This window comes from Corapipo altera, unplaced genomic scaffold (genome assembly GCF_003945725.1).
Source record: "Corapipo altera isolate COAL_440 unplaced genomic scaffold, ASM394572v1 2b, whole genome shotgun sequence".
In the NCBI taxonomy this organism is placed as follows: Eukaryota; Metazoa; Chordata; class Aves; order Passeriformes; family Pipridae; genus Corapipo; species Corapipo altera.
In genome coordinates this window covers 31,497,283-31,522,362 of record NW_020884874.1, presented here as the reverse complement: position 1 = coordinate 31,522,362, position 25,080 = coordinate 31,497,283, and the positions used below count along the sequence as shown (strand labels likewise).

At 41.2% G+C, this 25,080-nt stretch overlaps 2 protein-coding genes across 5 annotated transcripts in view; one reads left to right on the top strand and one right to left on the bottom strand.

Moving 5' to 3' along the window:
* The window catches only part of AGPAT4 (1-acylglycerol-3-phosphate O-acyltransferase 4), a 73,786-nt gene extending 56,401 nt beyond the window's left edge, over positions 1-17,385 (top strand). Inside the window, exons 7-9 of the mRNA XM_027634134.1 lie at positions 1,395-1,470; positions 6,696-6,894; positions 14,614-17,385. Of these exons, the coding sequence (XP_027489935.1) occupies positions 1,395-1,470; positions 6,696-6,894; positions 14,614-14,699 (361 nt within the window). The 3' untranslated portion in view covers positions 14,700-17,385. The remainder of the gene's footprint in view (positions 1-1,394; positions 1,471-6,695; positions 6,895-14,613) is intronic.
* Positions 17,386-18,499: 1,114 nt separating this feature from the next.
* MAP3K4 (mitogen-activated protein kinase kinase kinase 4) overlaps positions 18,500-25,080 on the bottom strand; it is a 67,532-nt gene continuing 60,951 nt past the window's right edge. For all 4 annotated transcript variants that reach the window (XM_027632360.1, XM_027632368.1, XM_027632367.1 and 1 more), the window contains 4 exons: positions 20,990-21,112; positions 20,346-20,452; positions 19,964-20,143; positions 18,500-19,039 (listed from right to left, as the gene is read on the bottom strand). In XM_027632360.1, coding sequence (XP_027488161.1) covers positions 19,019-19,039; positions 19,964-20,143; positions 20,346-20,452; positions 20,990-21,112 — 431 coding nt within the window. In that variant the 3' untranslated portion in view covers positions 18,500-19,018. The remainder of the gene's footprint in view (positions 19,040-19,963; positions 20,144-20,345; positions 20,453-20,989; positions 21,113-25,080) is intronic.

The following is a 25,080-nucleotide window of genomic DNA, read 5'->3' as shown; positions in this document are numbered from 1 at the left end:
CTATAGTGGGCTGGTCCAATTGGTTTATCTTGGATACCAACATCAAATGGGTGACCTTTTCTTTTTATCTCCCCTTTTCTGCCTGTTTGAAAAAATATTTCTTCAGAACTGTTTTTGCTCAAGGGTAAAAAGAAACTTTCTCTTGATTCCTCCTCCCACTTGGTAGCTTAGCCTAGTTGTCCTTGTGTTTGGTGTACACAGCTTGGCTGGCTAGTGTTCATGGAGGAGCAGCTGGCCCTACCTGTGTGGGCCATTTCTCCAGTGGAGCACAGGGGCGTCTCCTCTTCCTGTACCTCCATTTACACCATTCCAACCTGCTGCAAGTCAGTTTGGCAGACTATGGAAATTGCTTTTCACAACTCAGGGTAGCTATTTACCCTTCTGTCCTTTTGAGCTTCTTGAAAAGCTCTTACAGGCAGAGTAAGCCTCATGGTTAAATTTCTTTTGGCAATTAGCTGGGGACTATCACAGATGTTCTTCAAAATCCTCCATATTTGCTTATTGAAGTGCCATAGGTGTTGCACTAAATGGAATTTTGCAAAATTTGGATGGCCATGTTAAATTGTGTTGGTTTGCAATGTTTGTCACCTTAAGACTTTTTTAACTAAAGGAACAAATCAGTAGTGTCACACCTGTTAATTTATTAACTGCAAACAGGAGTGTCCCAACACTGAGAAGTTATTCTCTTGTGCTGAAGGAAGTTAATTTGATGCTGCTCTTAATGGATATTAATTAAAATATATCCTACATTGAAAATGTAAAATTATTAAATATTACCATTAGTGTACTTAAATGAGATTGGTAAGAGATTTTTTCTGTCACAGGGTTATTGACCAAAAATTCATATGATGAGATGAAAACTTTGGTTTGTCAAGAGAGAATTTTTCAGTAATAGGAGCCATTTTGCTGGACATTATCCAACCAAGCTTCACATAACAAAAATTACAAGAATTGGAAATGTTGATGGAGAAACACTAGAGAACTTTACCATAAGTATAAGAAGAATAGTTTGTTTTTTCTCTCTATTGCCTAGCTGATTAAGTACAGCCTTTAACTTCATAGGTAGGTTAAAAAATTCATTAATTCAAAACCTTTGTTTGGAAACAGATAATTTTAAACCTTTATCTAGAAAGTTACTCTAGTGAGCTCAAACATAATGCATTACTATTTCAGAAATCTAAATTTCTAAATTCCACATATATCTAAGAACTGAAGGTGGCTCTAGAAGCAAACTATACTTTGCTGATCTTGGAGTTGTTACCACAAGTTAAAAAAAAGGAGAAAAATGTAGCAAGTCTCCTGTCAGATGGATAATCTGTCTGTATAATGCAAGTGCTGTTCATGGGAGCCAAAGTATTTAATATTTTTGAATTTTTCTTGTTTACCTTTGGCAGGCGGATTCCACTAGAGGAAGTCCCAGAAGATGAGCAGGAATGTTCTACCTGGCTCCACAAACTATATCAAGAAAAGGTTAGTTTTTTTGTCTAGGCAACAATTGTGAACCCTAGTACTCTGTTATTTATACTACTAGTAGACCTTTACAGTGTCCATGTGTAGTGGTCCTACTTTGAAGGCTTAGAGTGGGTGTTTCTGCACATACAAACTGATCTTGTGCTACCAGTCATGACTGGCTTTATAAAGAGCAACAGGAAGAAAGCTTAAACAAGCCTTTATAGAGGAGTTTTAAAACTCTTCTCTAGAAAGTTGCATAAGAATACAAAAATCAAAATTATCTTCTGTCTTGTCTTCCTTCCCCTTAAAGGTACCTTCTTAATCAAGACGTAATTTGTGTGCTAAATGAGATATTTTTAGTGTATTAGAATTTTTGTCCCTTGTTTTACCCTGTCTTTTTTACCAAGGCAAACATCCAATATTAATAGGACAGGCTGATAAATTGCTTTCACATTGTGTCTATAGAAGGCATGTGTTTAAAATTCCTCATTACATTGGATGAGGAGAGAATAATAATGACTTTGTGTTTGTAGATGCCTGGTGGAGTTTTTTTCTTATTTCCAAATGCTTTCATATGCATCCCTCAGTCTTTCAGAATCTGTTTCTTCTGGTCTTTGTTTTTATGAATATAGGAGATAAGGGTTGGGGGATGTGCTTTTTGAATACACTCAGCACTCCCGTTTCAGTCAGTGGGAGTCATAGGTATGCGTGGCATGGGGGCCTGGCAGCTCAGTTTCCTTCAATAAATTGATCAAAGTTATGTATTCAGACTGAAATGCAGCAGTGCTTTGGATTTAGAAGTGATAGAATATAGCTCTGGTTTCCTCTCACTGGGACAGCAAAATTCTGCTGTGCCATTTGTCATGCTCTACCCAGGACACCACCTTAGCATTTCTGTATTGATTATGTCCTAGTCTTTCTCAGGTTCATGCCATGACTGTTTCTGTTTCAATTCATAGCCCCTCTAAGCAGCTTGCTTACAGGAATGAGAAAAGTAAATATGTCTTGAGACCTCACTTGTAGATCTACTACCTTTGCCTCTGATCCCCCTTCTTGTAATTTGTGCCAATAACACCTGATTCAGACACAACCCCCAGCACCTTTGCAGAAAGGCAGGATGTTACCCACAGGCTCGTACTCGTTCTAGAGGCGTATATGTGCAAATGGTCCTTTCGCTGAAAATTGCAGAAGTCCACTTTCTGCTGCTATGAATTTGTAGCCATTTTTCATGTTCCTGAGAACCATTTAGACATTTGTAAGACAAGAACATCAGTGAGATTATGGTAATTGTTTTTCTGAATCCCTTATTACTTAGTTTGCAGTAATTCACTTCAGGTTCGTTCTGTTATTCAGTCTTTGGTGAACACTCAGTTACTTCTTATGCAAACAGAATGTACGTCTATCCTATATACTATTATAAGATATGGTATAACATAATATCCTTCATATCTGTTCTTCATGGCAACTTTGCTGGTTGGTTAAATCTATAGTTTCCTGTTAAGAATAAGGAGGGAAGGAGGGAAGGAATGTGTGTTTAGTTTTCCTTTCCACTAAAACCTTTTTGGTTACATAGCATTTTTTTTGATTCATTAGAGGTGGGTTTTTGTTTGGGGATGGTTTTAATTTTTTTCTGAGGGTGACATGTCTCTGTTTCTCCAGCTGTTTTACATTAGCGAAACTGTTATTTCATTGCAGTCATTCCTGGTTTACTGAAGCCTATGTCTTTGTAAAATCAGTCTGGCAGAATGTAGAGCAGGGTCAACTTCTCAAAGAGTTTTGAGATGATGAAAGCCCCCCCGCAGGGTAAAAATGCAGTTTTGTTTCATCTTTCTGCCCTGCATTTAAAAAAAGATAATTGGCTTTTAGGTCAGATAACAAGCAGCCGCCCAGGTGCTGTTTCTAAAAATGAATTCTGTTTCAGATTGTCTTCAGAGTCAGTAAATGTTTATGATAAAATGTAACAAATCTGTATTCAAAGGGCAGTAATTCATTGTAAGATACACACTCATCCCCTTCTTTGTCTATTTTGGTTGCAGAACTTCATTTCCTGTTTCAAAGCAAGACAAGGTGTGCACGCAACTGGAAAGCAGAGTCCCTATTTTATCATGCATTATGGTTACATGTGCCTTTGCTTATTCTCAGTGAGTTTAATAAGTTTGCAGTACTTTCTCAAGGCTTACATACAGTGTGCTGAATTATGCTGTAGTAGCATGATTTAGTGACTGGGGAGTGCCACAGGTACTGAGGTCAAGGCCTGTGCACTCATGATGATCAGGGCTGCAGAGCAGTTGGAATGGGTAATAAATCAGTAATTAGTGGACGTGGAGGGTTACCACTTTGTTTTCTTTTAAATTAAATTGTCATTAGTAAAGGAGTGAAGATCTTTGAGAAAAGCTTGTTGTGTTGTTTTTTATGTCATTGCCTGATTTCACTTACATGTACCTCTATCAGAGATACTTCTCTCTGGGAATCTGGCATGTTTATGTTCTTGCTACTTAGTACTTCATTTTTTGGTTTAGCAACTGCTGCAAATGCAGTGAGCAGAGTCTTGCCAGATAAACAATGACACTGTGCTCTTCTAAACGAAATACTGTTCTCCTTCCTTTTCCAGGCTTACAGTAAGCACCGTATTTATGTGCTTCTTCCTCTCCTGAGGTGGATTTTGTCCTTCCACGTATGGCTAACACTGCATCAGTTAACGCCAAATTATGACAGAGGTGGTGCAATTTGTGTTGCACATTGCCTTTTTCTTTTATTTATTTTATTTCTTTAAACTCCCATTGCTAGAGAGGCTGCCTTTGACTTTAACAAGGACTGAGTTGAGGATCTTATTGCCTGGTCTGAAGAGATACTCTGTAATAGTCACAACTCAGCTAGCCCTTGCACGTTGTTTTTCTTTTTTTACCTCCTTACAGCCTCGGTGCCTGAAATAGAAGTTCTGCTTGAGAATCTTAATTTCCATTAAAAAGAAAGCAAGCTTCTAAGTTTTCTCACTTGTAGGAGAAGCATGGAAAACAGAGTATGAAAATATATGCTGGAATGCCCTAGGGAATTAGCAAAGCATAACTGAAGAGGGCAAGTATACAGAACTCCAGTGTTTGGGAACAAAGACTATATTTTTGGATACTCATTCTTTGTGAGCTTCTTCATGAAAAGGCAGCGGCATACCTCTGTCGTCAGACCTCCTGGGAGGAAGAATCCAGTTAGCCTCTCATGGATGTTCCCTGATGGATGTTGCCTGCATTACCCCCACATTGTCTGAAGTAACTTAAATTTGGTGGGGCCAACAGAGGGAGCATGTTTCCGTATCTGAAAATGATACTTGAGCGGATGGGATTGATTACAAACTGGAAACAAAGTCTGTATGCAGGGAAATGAAAGGAGCTTACTGTAGGTGAAGTGATTTCGGGAAATTTTGAGCTATGTTATGTGTTTAAAGGCTGACTTGAGATGTTGATGAGTACCATAGGCACTCTTGCAAAAGCTTAGAAGACAGATTAACCCACAGATGTCTTTTGCAAGGAAAGTGAATATATTTGAGCATAAGGAATCTTAACTGAAGAGCTGTTCCCTCACAAAGGTGTGAAATGCATAGTGGAGGTGTTGGTTTTCACATTGTTTTGCCTGTTGTATATGTTTTCCATCTGTCTCAAACCTCTCTCCGATGTGGTCAGTGATTTTGCTGCCCTTAATGCTGTGCAGAGCCAAGAAGGGAAACACTGCTGCATTTGTTTTAAGCAAGCCTGTCCTGCTCTCTGTAGAAACAGGCCCTCTAATGGCAATACCAATAATAGGAATTCTTCAGTTTCCTGGGTAATAACTGGTATTTGGGAACCTAATTGTATATAGTAGAATTCAATTTATTGATGATTAGTAGCTCTGTGTTGTTAAAGCAGTTATAAACCAAAGTCCTCAAGGCTTTGTAAAGAAAATTTCATACACTGTGTGATCTGGTGAAGATGACTAATTAATTGGCTATAGTGATCCCAGTATAATCTAGCTTGCATGAGTAAAACAGTCATAATTTTTCTAACCTTAGTAAAGAGAGTGCAGTATTTAATTACTGTGTAATCTCTTAAAAGCTGAATGCTCCCTTTGAAATAGATAAAATGGTAGCAACTTGTAATTGCTGAAGTTGCTCTTAAATAAATAAAGAATTATTTATGTCAGCTGGAGTGTAAGTATGTGTAAAATCGTAGCACAGTGGAAATAAACTTCTTGTGTTGATTAAGACAATCTTGGCTTTGCTGGAATTTTTGGAAACCAAAAATCCTTTCTTTGAAGAAGTATAGGACTTCACTCTGGCTAAACTAAGGTTCCTTTTTATGTCAGTCTAATGCTGACTTCATTAATTAACCAGTTTTATGTGATAACACAGATTAATAATCTTTGCTTTTGAACAAGTAGGAAGGGATTTTTTACCCCACCCCCTTTTGATATCTTTGGTTGATCAGATCACTAACGGCAATGCTGTTCACCCCTGTGGGCTCTAGAGGAAGGTACTCAATTCTAAGTCTTCTGTGCTTTAAAAAACACACACTACAGAACAGAAGAAAAACAGCCCCCACCCTATTATCTTCCTGATATTATACAAAAAGGGAGAGTCCTTTGGTCAAAACCAGTGAGAGATTGTAAACTGTTTAGAGAGGTTCAGCACCCAAACTTCTTTCCACAGGCTTCATGGGAATGAGGTGAACAAGACTGAGGGACAAAGCAGGCAGAAGAGGGTGGTGTTCTTCAGAGTATGGGACAAGATGATGTCTGGTCACCTTTTCTGACTGGTTTGTGGGTGCTGTTTTAGAGCAGTGCAGTGGTTGGAGAAAACATTAGAGAACAGAGGATCTGCTGCTGAGCATGTAGCCCAGACACTTCTCTGGCTTACCAGCAGTATTTGGGCAGTGGCTGTGGCTCTTGCAGGAGATTCAACATTGCTGCAGGAGTGTACATCCCATCACCCATCTTGTTTTACTGGGCTTGTTATACTCTTCAGGTATGCCATTTTTCAGGCTGCTATGTGCAGGAGAAAGAAAGTATGCTCTTTCCTTTTTTTTTCCCCTGTTTCTTTTTCTTTTTTTTTTTGACTCTGTGTTCATTGACTTCAAAGTACAAGCTTTCCAGCCATCACTTGGTCTTTGATCTTCTCCTGTGGTTACAAGCCTGCAGCAGGTGGAACATCAGAGTCAGAAATGGCTAGTTTTGTTGGCAGATGGGGATTTAATTGTTGCTCTCCTTTGTTCTACTAGGATGCATTCCAGGAAGAATATTACAGAACAGGAACCTACCCAGCAGTCCCTATAGTACCACCCCATCGACCATGGACACTTTTGAACTGGCTTTTCTGGGCCTTATTGCTGCTATATCCTTTGTTCAAACTGCTCATCAACATGATCAACAGTGGATCATCACTGACACTGGCTAGTTTTGCATTTGTCATTATAATAGGTAAGTTTTCTGAACAAAAAGCTACCCATAGCTTTCAGATATGATTTATTGAGGCTTGCTAAATATAAAAATGGTTTGTGAAGTTAACAGCCCATCTGTGGGTGGATATTATATCCACTTTAGCTTGGAATAGGTTAAAAAGATTCTTTGTTTATTTTTGTATAGTTGTATTATTTTTTTTAAGAGCTGCCTACAAAATTTTCTATTTCTGTAGAAATCAAAACAGTGACTTCTCAGTGGGTTGCCTACAAAAGGCTTTCTTTTCTTGTGTTGTGCTTTGCTGGGTTGTACTTTAAATGCCTAGAAGAAAGGCTTAAGGATAATTTATTCTATTGAGAATTCTTTTGTCTAATCATAGTCTGTGTCATGCACTGGTAATCCATGAACTCGTGATTTAAGCACAGCCTGTTATGGCCATCTTCTCTGACTTATGTAGCACAGGGCGTAGACTATCATAGGTAATTCCTGCAGTTCCTGTGGTAGTTCTGAATTGCCTGGGTTTGTATTTAAACTAGTATGTTATTTAAGGGGAGGAAGGAAAACAAAACAAGGAGCTGGCCCATAGAAAGGGAGAGAGATGTCATTTGGTGTCCTTCATGGAAGCAAGAACCAGATCAGTTTGGAAAAATAGTGTCTATGATTGGGTGCTTGTTTGAAGAATAAGTTCCCTTCTATAGTAAGCTATACATTTATAAAGCAAATACTTTTTATGATTGCACTGACCATCACATGTATTTATGGCTTCATCACCTTAACTTCTGTATACCTTAAAAATGCCCTTTGAAAAAGAAGCAGAACTTCACAGTCCTCCTGGCTCTGAGTGAAGTGGATGCAGAGATATTAGAGTTGGATTAAAAAGCCATGTCCAGAATAGCAACACAGAGGAAATAGAAAAATGCGGAGCATTTGCTTGTTTCAGAAGGGCATCTTTCCTCTCTACCTAGGAAACTGTTCCTAATGTTCAATATTTCTTTGCATTCTTAGCAGTCTGAATCTTGAGCAGGTCCTGTTTTAGTTTGATCACAATTAACCAACTAATGTCCTTTTGCCCATTGTGAAGAGCTTGATATGGTAGGCACACAATATTCTTTTTCAGAAAGTGCCCACAGAAACTAACGCTGCGTTCAGCTACTGTTAAGGCTTCTTATAAAGATAAGTGGAGAAGGAAGAATTTGTGTGTGCATGCAGACAGGAGATGTACTTTGTGATGCTTTGAGCCAGAGGAAGGAAAACAAGAGCAAGGGTAAGGTCCAACATAATGGTTGGTACATGGGCAGGGTAGAGGAAAAAAGAGGGGAATCCTGTGCTCTTGTCCTCATCTGGAGAGATTGCTGGTGCTTGTTACCCTGAGAATGCTTTGTGTAAGATGTGTGAGAATTTCTTGGAGCAGTGACTACAACTTAGAAGAATCTTTTTTCACTCACCTTACTTGTTGGAAGTCACAAGTAGTGTTGCCCTCTCCCTTTCTCTGACTGGTGAATAGGATGGGAGTGTAGAGTGAGCACCGTGGTTAGGGTGTGCTCTCAGGAATGGGAGGTGTCAGGTTCAAATCCTTGTCAGTTGCAGAGAAAGGTTGATCAGCCTCCCCTGTGCTCTTGTTCAAAATGGATATTCAACAGTGGGTAGGATGAGGTGTGACACCATTGCATATGCTTCATCCCTGGCAATAGAACTCAGGAGGGCATTTGTCCTGCCTTTGAAGAAATGCTGGCATAGTCTGTTTCGTACTGGATTGTGGAACAATGGCCTAATGGAGCACTGAAGCATAGCCATTGTAATTTTTTTTTTAATTTGTCATCTTTTATTCAGCATTTTCCTCTTAATTCAGTTCTTCCACTCAGCAGGGTGGGTGGTTGAGTGCCATCTTGAAGTGCTTCATGCCTTGCGTACCTTCCACGGGGACCATTGTTCCATAATTCAGGGTTTCTGGAGTTTAACCTCTGGAGTTTAACCTCAGGGCTGGTTACTTTAATGCTTGGCATTGTGGCGTCTGTGATGGTTTTGGATTCAGCCCTTATTAATTTAGTTGAGTGACACTACAATCCTGCACCCTCTACCCTAAGTCCAATACCATTTTACCATTAGTGACCTAGGTCACTAATGTGACCTTTTGCCCATTTTGCCCATCTTTATCAGGAAGGGAGAGAAAGAACCTGCAAAGGAAAAAAGCTATGATGCTACTAAGAATGGACAGCAAGAATGCCGTTCTGTTCCTTTTTTTTCCCCTCCTTTTCTTGCTGTCTTACTACTCGCCTAGCTTTCTTCTGCTTTGAGCCACAAGGAAAGGTTAATAAGCAGGCTGCTGTGAGTCCTCTCTTGAATGCAGTGATAATCCGAAGGACTTATTCTCAGGTTACCTGTAGCACCGGAGCTAACAGAGGACTCCAGCAGCAGTCTGCTACCAGAATGAATGTATTGAGCTCCCAGGCTGCAAAAGCACAGCTGAAGAACATGTTCAGAATGCACGATGTGCGCTGCTACCCCATACACATCTGCCACATCTGTGGGATGGTGCAAGTTGCAGTCCTCTGCAGCCTTTGAAGGACCCCTGTGCTTAGCAACATCTCTGTTCTCACTTTGATCCTGGTGTGATCAAACCCAAAGTGCCTGTAATTGGCTGGGATCTGTGGTGCAGTGGAAGATGCACAGCCTGGAGTAGAGGCTGTTGCCTGATAGACTCAGACAGGCACCTTTTGCTGATGAGCAGGAAATAAGAAAAATGATGTCACTTACTAGCAGATAGCAACCGCTGTGAAGCTGTGGAGATAAGAGAATCCGTGGGAGTGGAAGGAAGCTCAGCCATTAGTCAAACCAGACAAAAAACAGATCTGGTTTATCATCGCTTAAAAGTGGATGTGTCATTATGTGCCACAAGAGCAACAGTTATCTTAGTATGTTATAGCCTGTTCATTTTACTATATCCCTTTAAAAACCAATGTTATTGCTTGTTGGGACTAACTGGTCTCTTTCTGTGGAAGCAGAAAAAAACTTCAACCCAAGCTGTCACATTGACTTTAGTAACCAATAGCTGAGTTTCTGGAGCAAGGCCATTGTACCCAAACTGTGTTTTATATCCTAAGAGGTATCTCTGTCATGAATGCTCTGGGTATGATGCAGCCATCTTCTGACAGAGGAACAACCAGTATTTTATTTTGCACTTTGTCTCCAGATTTAGTCAAGGATTTATGCAGTGATTTATGCAGTGATTTATGCAGTGGCTGGGAGACAGCAGTACACGGACACAAACGTACCTTTGGAGATTGTGACTCTTGGTGCCATCTGGAAATGTCTGCCCAGCACATCCAGTTTGTAGCAAAGCAGGGAGGACTTTTGCCATCTTTTCCAGTGTGAATGGTAATTGGGACCTGGTGGCTTAACAATGTAAAAGGAAGGTTTTTCTGTAGATTGGAGGGATTTATCAGATGATAAAACTGGCTTTTCAGATTGCTTCTAGTAGACCTTTTCTCACTATTTGGTAATGGAAGCAGCACAGGTAGTGTTTATTCTTTTTCTGTGGCAAGTTGACAGCTCACCTGATATTCCAGGGAAGCTTATTGGAGTCCCTAATAGCCCATTGTCATAGATTGCTGGTTTTAAGGGCAGTATCTGATATAGGTGTAGACAGCACAAGATAAACCTTTCTATAGGCTTTGATAGGAAAGAGCCGAGTTACTAAGAGGTGCTTTACTTGGTATCCTCTGCATTGTTTCTAGATTGTCATTTGTCCTTTGCATATCTTATTGTGGCCTCCAGTAAAACACTTACTGGCTTGTAAGTAATTGGCTGTTCTGGTGGAAAGAGCCTTAAGAGAAATGCTCCACTTCAGCTGGAGTGGAAGGACTGTAATACCTTAGACCCTAACTTTCAGATCCAAGGAATGAATAACCACTGTATATACAGCTCTGCTGGTTCAGCTCAAACTCTTTCAGCCCTAAATAAATGACATCTCCTCTTTATACTGCAAATACCATCCCCTCTTGCTTTGCTGTGCAGCAGTTTGGCTATTTATTCTCCCAGTAATCATCTCATTGTCCTCGTATCTAACTACTGGTCTGGGACCAGGAGCCCTTTATGATACTACTTGAACCAACACAAGGCAGTCCCTGCTTCAGAAGATAAATGCTCAAGGAGTTTGAAGGACAAAAGTCTCTTTTGAAAACCAGGTTTAGTTTCACAGGACACATAGCAAGAGATTCATGTACTTAGCTCACAACTGCCATTTAAAACTTGGTGCTGATATTTTGGTGTTAAAGCAGTGAGCGTGTCTGTCAAATGTCACCATTTGTATTTGACAGCAGCTTCTTTTTTTCCCCCTCCTCCCTGCTCCCCTAGTCTCATTTGGCTTCAAAGAATCCAGTAGGGGTTGCCTTTCATGTTTTGGTAACTTGAGGAGGACACCCTTCATGCTTTAGAAGTAATTTATTATAGAGCTGTCGACAGCAGTTAAAAGGGGAAAAGATGAGTGGGCTTTTCTGGGCTTTTAAAGGGAGAAGCAGCTCTTACATGTTTAATGCTAAAAGCACAATGGCATCTGGGCAGATGGCACAGGGCCAGCAATTACGTATCGGTTATAGGCAAGAGAAGTGTTTCATCTGAACTGAGTGTAAGGAGTAATTAGCCAGCTTGGATCCTGTGGGAGCTGTTGTATGTGTGCTGTATAGTACAAAATGTGAGTGAGTCCTTGAGGACTCGACAGTGTCCAAGTGCAGAGTGTGAACCAAAGGGTTGGAGCATGATGTGACCTGGGCAGTGAGGCTCTTGGTGTCCCTAGGCTGAGATGGATAGAAGGTGAGGACAGCACAAGCCAGCAGTGTTATAGTAAATTTTCCAAAAGGATATAAATCATGTGCAGGATTCTGCCTGTGTTGATTCTGCTTGTTGGTGGAGACAGTCTGGCCTTTCAGCCTGGTGCCTAAAATTTGGGGGTTTATTGTTGCTTGTTTCTTCTCTTCATAGAATGTAAGATAGGCCCTCAGTGGGAATTAAGTGGGAATTTCTACCATTCATGTAATCTTTAGTTGTACATATCTTAATTTCAATGTATTATCTATATAACTCAAGTGTACAGCAAACAGTATATGGGAAATTTTTATGCCCCTACCTGCTGTGCTGCTTATAGCACTTGCTGTGTGGTACAAAGGCAAGGTAACAGACGAGATGAAATTCTGAGGTGTGAGAGAAAGGTGGAAATCCTTTGGTCTGACCTAGGGTTTTGCTGAAGGATGTAATACTATGTGTGGAGGTGGTGGTTTTCTTGGAGCTAAAATATATTCCAAGAAAGAGATTACAGTATTGGCTCTGTTGATTTGCGTTAGCTCAGCCCTCCCTCAGCTTCCAGTGCTCCAGCAGGCTGAGAAGGTCCTCAGCAACCTCCTGCATCTTTTGGATGCTGAGTAATGATGAGCAAAAAGATGGCAGGAGCTCTGTTACCTTCTGCCATTTGCTGTGGAGCAGTGCAGGGATGCCTGAGCTGATAGCTTCCCTCATGCTTTTCTCAGGGTGGATTTAAATTCTCACTGCTAATAATTTAGGCACAATTCCTGCTTGATCTCCGTTTTACCTCTTTCTTGAAGTAAAACACCCAAAGTTACCCTTACTATAGTTGTATTTAAAACAACTGAATAAATCCTTAAATGTGATGGTATCACTAGGGTATGCACTGAGGCCCCAGGAGAGTTGTGAGAGAAGGCAGGCAGTGCAGGGAGAAACCAGGGAGGCACCCCAGCACTGACCCCCACTTTGCTTCCACAGGCTTGGCAAACATGAGCAGTCCCTTCCTGTTGCACCCCACCTTCCCCAGGGTCCTGAGGGCTACAGGGTGAAATGAGGACAGAAGGCAGTGGCAGCTTCTAACAGGGACAAAGGAGTGGGTCAAAAAAAGACATCCAAACTGCTGAACTAGGTATTTTTTTGTATCCAGGCAGTAGCATTCTTGGAACTGGATGAAATCTCCAGTGTGCTGTGTGGTTGCTATAACAGCTGCTCTTATTTATGCTCTGTGTCCATCTCCAGATGCTGTTTCTATCCCTTGTGGTTAAAATCTTAATGATTTCATACTTACTATTATGTTATGATCCCAGACTGCAGGCTACATGCTGGATCTTTCTCTTCTCTTCCCCATCTCGTGGCCTGTTAAATGTCAGAGATGGTTTTCCTTTTGTCTTGTGAGAGTGAAACCCTTTGCTTGTTTCAGTTGTGTGTTTCTGTTCGTAGATTGACAGTGGAGTGTGAGTGACAGTGAACTCCCTTGGAACCAGCTCCCTTTCTGGGCTGTTCACTGCATAGCTTTCTGCCTGTGAGAGGGCCTTGCTTTCCTGGCATCCAGAAGACCTGAGCGCAGCCCTGTGGACAGACCAGCTTCCCACTGTCCACCCATTGTGGTATCACATCATGTGTGTCTCATCTCTGGTGTCCAGTTACCACTTGCACTCTAAAAACTGTCAATTTACTGTCGTACTACAAAACACAAGTCTTTAGTGAAGTTTTTGGGGCTGATATTGTAATGCAAAGTTGCAACTGGTAAAGCACAGGGCAGCAATGGCTGCCAGCTGCCAGCCCTCTCCCATTCAAATGCTGAAGAGCAGCAAATGCCAGGACACAAGGTGTTGTATCAGCCCTGTTCACAAGTGGTGCCTGGTAATGGTATGAAGCCTCGGGATTCTCTTAGTGATCTCTGGCTCTGACTTAACCATAATGAGTCCCTTGGCTGGTAAGAATTTGTCCAGGGTCATCTTAGAGAAGTAAAGACTGATGGGGATGAGACAGAGCATCTCACAGTACTGGGCCTTTTCACCATCAGGCAGAAAGAAAGTGAGATATGGAGGCTTTAGGGCAGGATTGTGGCTTTCTTGGGTTTTTTTGTTTGGTTTGGGTGGTTTTGTTTTTTGTGTTTTTTTGAAAAAGCATTCTGAGCAGAGGGAAGGTGTTTGTGACTTCAAAGTAGGTTTAGGCCTAAAAGAAGCATGGCAGTTCTCGATATGTACAGCAGCTGAGCAGAAGCTTAGGGAATAATATTTTGGGCAGCTGAGCCCCTTGACAAAAAAAAACAAACTGTCAGGCAAGGAGTTAAGGCTAAGTTGCATTTAACTTAGTCACTTTAGGTGCTACAAATAAATAAAATAATCTTTGCATATGGTGAATTACTACCACTAAATCAGCTATAAGTCTTTTAATTTAACCTGGCCTCTTGTGACATATCCATTACAATTTACATTTTTTTATCAAGATCTGAAGTGCCCTTGTGCTTGCTTGTGCTCTTCCAGGCACGGGGGCTGTTGAAAGCCAGCAGAATTCCCTTCCCCTGCCACAACTTGCATGCAGACATGTGCATTAGTTCACTTCATCAGTCGACTCACTAAAGCCAGGAAACACTGGCAGCCCCAAAGCATCCCATTACACAGTTGGCCTTGTCCAGGTTTAACAGGGGTGAGCATATCATGCCTGTGCCTCGCCTCCGTGTTGGTTCCTTGTAGCCTCTTCCCTGCTGGTGGGAGAGGACATGTCTGGCCCTTCCTTCATGAGATGCCGTCGGCAAATATCTTGATGTGGAGGTATGGGAGCATCAAATGCACCTCCCATCGAAGGTCACCCAGGGTAGTGTGGGCAGTTACCTTTAATGCTGTGCTGCTGTAAGGCTGAGAACACTGTTAGTCTCTTTTACCTGTGCAGATCTTGCAGTCCTTGCCTGCAGTGTAGCTTTTAACTGTATTTATTTTGCAGCTTCTGTTGGTGTCAGATGGATGATCGGGGTTACAGAAATTAACAAGGGTTCCACCTATGGCAACAATGAAAACAAGCAGAAATGAAAGTAGTATCTTCAGAGACTGCTTCAATCCAAAGGGAACAAATGCAACTGCTGAAAACTCTTAAGTGCATATCACAGTCCTTCAAAGTGAGATCAGAGGAGAGGTAGGATAAGCAATTGCCATGCATATCCAAATTTGTGCTCCTGTTGTTTTTCTCTGGGAGTTTGGGCTGATGACATGCTTGAAAGATGCACTCCTTCATATCCTCTCTGCAACAGGTTTGCATTTGTGTGGTTGGTTTGTTTTCCTATGAAGTGTCTTAAGTTTTGAAAAAAAAAGAAATAAATTCCGGCGTGCTTATATGAAGAGACTTTACCTGGAAACTAACCCGAGGTGCAGGCTTTAATGTCAGGAGATTGTTACAAGATGATTAAAATTGATAGTTGTGTAGATCACACAGTTTAACAACCATAATCTGTCAGTGTTTAAATATAGTACAGTAAGATGCTGTGCTTGGTTATACCAGTATTGGACTGAAGCAGCTCAGCTGAACTGGTAGAACTGCAGTAGAGGTTTTGTACATCTAGAACTTACTGCCACAAGTGTGACTATGGGGCCCTTTAAAACTTCAGCCAGACCCTGGACATCCAGACATCAGAGCCTTGCAGTAGCATAACCTGGAGCAAAATTTGGCCTTGTGGCCTGAGCAGAGCTAAGTTAGCCACTGCTATCTCTTTCCTGAGGCCATACATCTGAGGGATAGCTGAAACCTGTAATTCTTCTGAGAGTAAATTCCATTTATGATGTGGAAAACCTGACATAATAAAATTCCTTTTGGCTTTAAACACTACTTAAAATTCTAGGCCTTCCTAGCAATAGTGGGAAGAAAATAACTGGGCATGGTGTAGTGAAATAATGCAAAGTGTGCATTAAAATGTATGCACCACACCCATAATGTAGTGATCCTAATTAATCTGTGTGTCTGTCTTTTCTTATAAATTAGTTTACTTGGTGCCTCATAACAGCCTGTGGTAAAAGTTAAATTATCTTTTCTTTTTGGGGAAAAGAGGGGAACTAGGACAAAGACCTAGGGCAGCAATATGGTTCAGGTTTTTTTATATCTATCTGGACTTGATTTGACCGCCTTCTGAATTAAATAAAACTAGAATCAAGCTCCTCAGGAAAATGGTGTTGCTCTGACCTTCCTGGTACTGATTTCAGGGCAGAGGCCTCCTGTTTTTAAACTTTCAGAGTTAAGGATCTGCAGATTACTAAGAAGAACTTCACAGAATCACAGAAAACAAGAAAAAAAACCACAAACCACAAAAAAAACCCCAAGGAAAAGTAAAAGAGGGGACTTCTAAATACCAGCAGTTATGATTGGAAAAAACCACTATCTTTTAAAATCTACAGATCCTGATACTTAGCAGTGGAGATTATGACTGGCACTTTCAAACACAGTCCATTTCCACTGCACGTAGAATTAAACAGGGATAGTCTCTAGTGAAAAAAGTCTTAGTTCTAGCAGCTGGTATGAAAACATATCTCTTTTCCTATAATAAAACTGAGGCCAGAAGAAACAGGGGCTAATACACCAGAATATGAATCATTCCATGAACTATGTATGAGCTGTTCAGTGTATCAGATAATAGAGAAACTCACCTTTTTAATATGCAGCACCTAAAGAGCAGGTGGAGTAGTGCTTTTAGCATGGGGCAGTAAGTGAAGTTTACTGGTAGAGGAGGCAGGAAAATTTACAAGGTGAAGGAAGGAATAGATTATGGGGAGTGTGAGAGACTAGTTTTGGGGGCTTTTTTCCTCACATGTCTTGTGTATACATGCATTCCCTGTGCTCTGAAGCTTTCTGGAATAGGTTGTGTGATGCGATGAACACAAACATGGGCTCTACTGTAGTTTTTCCAAGACATGAAAAAGAGCCCAAGAGCAGAAAATACTGCCATGCTTACAACTGCTGTTCATTTAATAAAGCACATGCCCTGCACTCTGTTTGCTCTAACAATCTTAACAGTGAAAAACTGAGTATTATAAGCTGTAGTCTGAAGCTATCTTGTAGTAATGAGCAGGCACATTAGTGAGCCAGACCTGAAGACACTGTACACAAGAGTTTGCAAATGGGTGGAAGGGGGAGAGAGAATTTTACTGTACATATTACCTGGTAGATACAGTGGGCCTTTCTCAGGGTGGTAGGTGAGTAGTTCTGAGCAGCAAATACATATTCATGTAGTGACAGAGACCAGCTGTTTTGCCTTTTTTAAAGGGTCACAAATTTAACATGTAGTGGGGAAGACATTTAATATTCCTTAGGAATCTCAGCCCTTTCCTCTCCAATTGCATCCAGTGCCACTTCTCCCAGAGGAAAATGCCAAACATGTAAATACTTCTGAAAGAGTACTCAGATTATTTCATACCCCTTTCCCTAGGACCAACCCTTAGAACAGGCTGAGGGCCAAACATGCCACTCCTGATCAGTCCTAAGTACTTCTACAAGTCCCAGCGCACAAGAACTGCACCACTGGGCCCTTCCAGCACTCACTGACAAACAGGGAAAGCTTAATGGTACTTGCCAAAGTTAAACTATTCCAGTTCACTGTATTAAAAGAATGACATAGGTCATTAGGAAGCAGTGTTTGCCCCTCATCCCCACAAGCAACTGTATGTTCTACAACTGCCTTAACAAAAGTAGTCTTAATGTTTGTTTATACAAAAATAAAAGTATGAAAAGCCATTGTGCAATGAATGAGTTTTCTTTTGCTTGGCAACAACAAACCAGTAACAGTTTGTCACCCCTATCCCGACTCCTAAAAGCTGTCCACAGTTCCTGTTTGTGTACAAGGGCATGTGGAACAAGGCAAGTGAGGACACAGATCACTCACATACTTTTGTTACACTGCAAACTGAAGAACACAGCAAGCCTGGGGGCACTTCTACCTCAACTACATTCACAGTCCTTTGCTGACGATGACAACATACTTCCCCTCCTATCATATAACTGAAAATAGAGCTGAAAAGAAGGGGCAGTCTTTGTTTAAATTCAGCATTTTATTTTTTGACAGCCTAAATACGCTGCACACATGATGTGCACAGCAAGGCTCATACTTTTCTAGAAATGTCAGATTTTGTGATAAGTCCTCAACAGCTCACCCCCCACCTGGGACTAACCAAGGACTTGTGGATTAGGAGAAGAGACAAGACACTAGAATTAAACCAAATACTAAAAGCAAGTTCCTATTTTAAGTCTAAAGCTGTAACAGGAATATGTAAACTTGCACTAATGTTTACAAGTAACAGTTTTAAGTTACCTGTTTGTGATAAGCAAGTCAAACAATCAACTAGATTATGTGTTGCAGGCTGTTTTTTCCAATTGCTCACCACTTCTAACCTCTCCTTTATCTGAGACTGATGACAGCTGCGGTGAGGTAGAGAAATCAAAGCCCAGGATCAGAAATCGGTTTTATAAAGCTAATAGTGAGTTCTTGGTTTTGCCAAACAGAACACAAGAATAATTTTAAACAGTTCTCTAGACCACAGAAATGCCATGAAGAACACTCCCTGTTCCCATGGCACACATTCAAGAAGGAAGTTATCCTTGAGATAAGAAGTAGTGCCAGGAACTGCCCATCACCACCTTTCCTCAGAAGAAGATAAACCTTGAATCTGTTATCACTTGTATAAGAAGCATCTTGCACTGCACATCTTGAAACCTGACAAAACATTGACTATTGCAATATAAGAGCAGCTTATTCCAGTTAGATTAGATTAGCAGTCTTGCACAAGTGTTGCAAAGAAGTTTAGAATGTGACACGACCCCTTTTTTCAAAGAAAAACCCTTTACCAACATCTCCTAAAATAAACCATTTATTGAGAAAAAACTTTTTTTAAAATTTCATTAATTAGCCTTGTGCATAACAAATCTGAAGCTTGCCAAAAACAAATAAACAAAAAAACCAGTAAAAGTTCACAGTCAGTGCACTCAAACAGATTAAAAAACAAGGTCCATAACGCCTGATAACACTACAGCATTTTTCTGAACCTAAAGAGTTCAAAAATACTACATATTAACATTACAGTTCTCAATCAAATGAGAAACAGGAGAAAGAACAAAAGGTATGGTCCATATACAGTAGTAATGGCACTTTCACTGAAACATGCAGCTTCTTCCAACTTGCGGACACCGTCACGTGAGCAACATGTGCCATGTAAAATGTACAGGAGCAGCAGAGAAAGTGACGCCCGTCACTTGTGCAGTCTTCGTTAAGTTCAACTTTTATACTGTTTCTCAGCACAGTCTTTATGTAAATATTACATACAGTAGTGATTAAAATCTTGTCAGAACAAAAAAGGCCAGAGATTGAGTAACTTCATTCTTCGTCTGTGCAAACCTGTGAAGGAACAAAAAGGCAGTTACTTCAGTGGTCTCCGTACTGCAGCGAGAAGATGACAACAAATCAATTTCTTAAGCACCTTCATCAAACATCTTTGAAGCTTCCTCCTTCTCCCTTGTTACACAGATAATGCATAACAAGCATTTATATGCGAGTGTACTGCCATTCCCACTGTCACCATGCAACCCTTAGGTGCCTAAAGCCCTGTTTTGCCTCTGTGATGGAGGGGATCTGGCTACAGTTGCCCTGATGAGGAATGGGTATGATGATCTCAAACACACTATTACTGAACCAGAGCACCAAAGTGAACAACTTTGTGCTGGAAAATGGGACAGAATTCAATAACATTTGTACTTCTTCAAAGAAGTTACTAATATACCTCAATTTGTAGCTGTGAATATTTGCCTGTTCTTAAGGAAATACACCATAGTTCATGCAAGAACTTCAAACTGTTACACCAACTGCCAGATGAACATTCAATATGAACTTAACTTCAAATAAAAACTTAAAGCAGACCCTTACACAAAAGGATGGTGGAGTTCTCTATGTGCTGGTTTCACTTTTTATGGAGGAGGCCTTTATCTCTAGAAACCTGTACATATGTACTTGCTAAAGTTTTCAGCACAGAGCCCTTCAGATCCAATGAGCTACCACTGAGTTGAAGCCTGACTAGTCTTTTCAACATAAAGGTAATGCGTATCAAAACAGCTGTGAAAGTTCACTGCATGGTGCACACCAGGTCCTATAGTCAAATGTTTGCTAAAAACATCACATATGCTTCTGGAAAGTTTCCACACCATGTTTTCTGGACAGCACCAACTTGATACCAAGCCCTGTGGCATCGCTGCAAACAATGAAGCCAACTTAAAGCTGCTTCCGATTCCCATCTGCAGTTTTCGTAGCTGAAGTCATCAGACAAACCTTGACAAAAGGATGATCGAGGAGCTGGCTGGCCGTCCACCTCATCTTTGGGTCACTTTCCAAGCAGTGGCAAAGGAAGTCTTTCCCTTCTGGGCTCACTTTGTCAGGAATAGGAGGTTTATGACCCATCCCCACTTTATACATGATCTGGAAGTTGTGCTCATATTCATGCCAAGGCCTCTGCAACAGGTAACAGCATTGCTAAGTGCAAGCTTCAGTGAGTAACTTGCTATCTACTAGAGCATGTATTTCTGTACTCCAGGAAATTAAAAACCACCCCATTACTTGGACTTACATGTGACAAATTGCTGAGTGGGACCAGAATTTGCAGAGAAACCGCTAAGAACAGTTTGCATTTTGTCAGCACATGAAACATCCCTACCTTGCCAGTGACCATCTCTATAACAACACAGCCCAGGCTCCAGATGTCTGCTGCACGTCCATGTCCCTCTCCTTTAGCTCTAGTAATCACTTCTGGAGCCATGTATGCTTTGAAACAACATATATGATGCCATCAGTTCATACAGCAGAAGGAACAGCATATATCAAGTGACTAACTCAGTAAACCAAATGCTTTTTAATACATCTGTAATGAACTACTACTCAGTTTTTCTTGCCAAGTTTTGCCATTTGCTAGCTTCTTGTTCTTTGACACATTTGCAGCATAAATGAAAAGTGATAGTGAAAATGCTGCTACACTACATGCTTTCAGTTATTGCCCTTTTTTGAAAATAGATTAAGTATCTCTTCAGTAAGAAGAGTACTGTTTCAGTAAGACTGCAGAGAAAGATACAACCCCAGAAAACACAAGCTCCAGCATCTTTATGATTACCAGATAAATACAGTGTTATCTGTCCTGTTATACCATTCACTGATTGTCTGGCTTCTGGATATAAAGCAGAACTAGCTGAGGTAAAAATCAAGTTTCCCTGAAGCACATGGTTTTACTCCAGCCCAGACTTTTGGCAAAGATATCTTCTTTTATTGGTAAGTAGACAAGTACCTGCATAGCACAAGCTTCCTTACCTGCAGTCCCCAAGGTACTGTTCACTTCTCCAGGCATTGTCTGGGTATTGTTCTTCAGCTTCACTGAGCAGCCAAAGTCTCCTAGTTTAATCAGTCCAGATGAGGTAAGAAAGATGTTGGCTCCTAGGAAACACAAGGAAACACAGTAACACTTGTTTAAACCAGAGCTGAATTGAGGAATGAGGGCTTCTCAATATATACCTTTGGAAATTACACAGTGGATGATAGCTGAATTCACACTTAGATCTTTAGCTGTGGATTAAGTGTGGAACATGATAGCATTAAAGATGTTTTGGTGGGTTTGTGTTATCACAAAACATACTGGAAGTTGACAACAAGTGTTCAAAACACAAAGCAGTACGGCAGGCAAATTCAACAGCTTTCCATACAAGGTTGTTACAAGAAACTACTCCTCCAGGAATTCAGGAATTCCAGCACTTCTCCTTGAGAGTGTTAAATCTCCCACCAGCCATCTTTTCAGTTCTGCTGAGTCAAGACAGAGATACCATACTTGTCATCAAAAACAGCATAGCCAGTGGGACCAGGGAAGTGATTGTCCCTCTGTACTCATCACCTAGCGTGGCTGAACTGTATTCAGTTCTGGGTGCCTCACTTCAAGAAGGACACAGAGGTGCTGGAGAAACTTCAGAGAAGTGCAACAGAGCTGGTGAGCACTCTAGAGCTCAAGTCCTATGCAGAGCAGCTGAGGGAGGTGGGGTTGTTTAGCCTGGAAAAAAGGAGGCTCAGGGGAGACCTCATGACTCTCTACAACCACCTGAAAGGAGGTTGTAGCCAGGTGGAGATTGGTCTTTTCCCCGAGGCAACCAGTGACAGGATGAGAGGACATAAGCTGCACCAGGGGACATTCAAGTTGGACATTGGGAAGAATTTCTTCACTGAAAGGGTGGTCGGGCTGCCCAAGGAGGTGGTGGAGTCACCATCCCTGGAGGTGTTCAAGGGATAACTGGATGTGGACTTACTGCCATCGTCTAGTTATGGTGATGGTTGGTCAAAGGTTGGACTCTGTGACCTTAGAGGTCTTTTCCAACCTTAATGATTATATGGTCACAGCTGACTTGCAAAATGGAGCTTAGAGCACTTTATTACATACACTACCAAATGCCTATTCCTATTGCACTCTACTTCCTGAGTAATTTTTGGAGGAGGGCTACTGTTAAAATAGCCGGCTACACTGTCTGCTTACCCTAGAACGAAGTTTCTAGGATAGTTAAAAATCTCCAAGGGGAATCTGCAGTTGGCTTCAAGTCAGTTGCTCAACACAACACTGCAAAATAAGCCAAGTGGTTTTGACAACCTATGGTTCTCTTTCACTCAACATCCTACCAAAATGCATGTTGACAGCAAACAGAAAACAGAGCAGAAGGAGTTCACTATGTATGTCAGGCCAAAGCCTGGATTCTGCAAGTATCACAATGAAGCCACAAGTAGGTTGCAAGTATCACCTGGCAGAAACAGCTTCAGCTGTGATCTCCCTTAAGATGGATGGTATGCACAGAAGAAAAGTGTAGAATTTATTCCTATTCTAGGAAAATATTCCTAGAGTAGAATTCCTACTCTAGGAATAGGTAGATGTTGGGGATTTCATTACACCTAGTCTCTTCCCAAGTCACACAAAAGATTAATTCAAAAATGGTTCATGTGAATAAACCTTCCAGAGTTTCTCACTTCTGTACCACCTTGAACATAGGTCAGTGCAGAAATTCTTGGCTGCTCCTCCTTTGTGTTGTCTTAGTTAATGACTTTTTCCAGTTAGCTTGGCTGGGCATCCCCAGGATATTCAAAAGAGATCCTCAAAAAGCTCAATTTAAAAAAGGCAGTGCAGGGTCAATGATGCCAAAATCCTGCCCATTTCTCAAAGGGCTCTCTAACTATTGTGAGAATGGTTGATAACTATTTAGTCCAAGAGGAATTACACAGAACTGCAATTAAAGGAGGAGCAAAATCATTAACAAAAATAAATTCCAACCTTTAAGTATTGTAGGCTTTTACAAGTTCTGAAAGAAGAACTGAAGTTCAGGGAATACAACTCTTCTCCACATTGTGTCCATAGGTTTTCCACTTCAGCATTCAGATGCCTACACACACACCAGAATTCTTTGGCTGGATTCTGCATTTTGCTATCAGAGGGACATACATGTCCAGAGTCACCCTGCAATCACAGGCATGTGTAATGGAGCTGGGTAGACCATCCCTCAACTTCCTGAATGAATGAGAATCCAGAAACACACCAAAGGAGTATAAGAAGGCAGCTTCATGGGACATTAAGACACTCCTGGCATTAGAAGAGTGACACCTGCTTTTTCCTTTGAACTACTGCCAACAGCCTTTCTAATGATTTTCAAGCAGTTCCTTGTCAGAGAGAAAGTAGGCGCACTTAGCCCAAAGAGCTTACAAAAAATAGCCATCACTAACAAACACTTTTTCAAGGATGTTTTGGAAACCTATGTTTCCGTTCCTCAAGAAAGCCACATGAAAATTTCAGAGAAGGCTACAAAAGCAGTTTTCAACTACCTACAGTGGGTGGAGCCTGGTAGTGTTAAAGTGCAACAACCTCTCTTCTAAGTCTAATGCTATTGGCATAATTTTGTTTCATACAGTTCAGAACCTACTTCTAAGGCCTTTCAAACCAAAGTTTGTCCCTTTTAATAAAAAGTGCTTACAATTCAGCATGTGAGCCCTCTTCCTGAAAGCACCTGGAACTGTTAAATGGAACAAAGCACTAAACTAAAGTTTCCCCAAGAAGAAAGAGACAGTACTAGAAGATTCATGTTGCTGACACTTTATGTCAGCTGAATAAGGCTTCCACTGGATGTGTTGTCTGCTGAAGCCTCTGTTTTGCAAGATGCTTGTTCAGAAACCAAGACCAGACTCTGAAAGGAGTCTTTAAAAAGGTCTCATTGTTAAAGAAACCTGCAGAGAATCCAGCAGGACCTCAGTAAGAGGAGAGCAGATAGAAGGGCAGTACTTTGAGGATGACCAATGCTTTTTAGTTTTGACAGTTAATGCTACTGGGAATGTAACAAAATTCCTACCATATCTGCATGGTTAATGGGCAAAATTAAGCCAGAGACCACAACTGATACAGCAGAAAGGCACCGCATGTCCATCTGTTCCTTCTCTCCTCCTACACCTACACTATCAAAAGCATCTTCATTGGATGCACTTGGCAGAGGCAAGAGGTTGCCCAGTTCTGCACAGCCCTCCTGCTGTGATACCACAGCAGGACAACCTTCTGGGCAAACTGCAAACAAAGAGCTAATGTCAGAAGCCATACTCCTGCTAGAGAAAACAACAGTCATGACCTAAACCATTTAAACTGAAGTTTCACGCCCTGTACCTCTGCCAAATCAGGCCCATAGTAAGCACAGTGAAAACTGCACTAGCATGATAGTCCAAAGGGTTTGAGGGAAATCCTGTGAGTCCAAAAAGCAGTACCAAAAGCCCCACTAAAGGCTGTGGCATAATTCCAGCAAAAGAGGAGCTCAGAGACATTTCTCAGCCAGTGCTTAAGCAGTGCAGCAGCCAAACTGATTCAGGAAACAAGCAGACCAAATGCTACTCCTGGATGAGAAAATCAGCTTTTGCATACTCTTTTACTTGGTTCTCTTTGAAAGCATGACACATGCCCATAGCCTCCTCTTGAACAGTTTTTCATCTCTTGCTGAATGACCTTCCTTGCCTTGTGCTCATCAAGAAGACAGGAATGGCAGGAGTTCCGAGCTAACAACAAAGTTAACAAGAAGACAATAACACAGTAGCAGTCTGATGAAGACTTTTTGGCCTGGACTATCTCATCACAGGTTTCTGATTTACTAAAGCTTCAGATACAATCCCTTTTCTGAAAGCACAATCCAAGCACTCTTCAGGAATATACCCTTCTCTCCTGAAGAGAATGCACGAGGCATGGTGTCATTAATTCTTCTCAATTCAGCACTTGAGACCACACATTGAGTGCTGCGACTTGCTTTTAGGCTCCCCAGTAAAAGACAGACAATGACATACTAGAGCAAACCCAGGAGAAGTGGCATCAAGATGGTCAGAGGGCTGGGGCACACAATGTACAAGGAGAG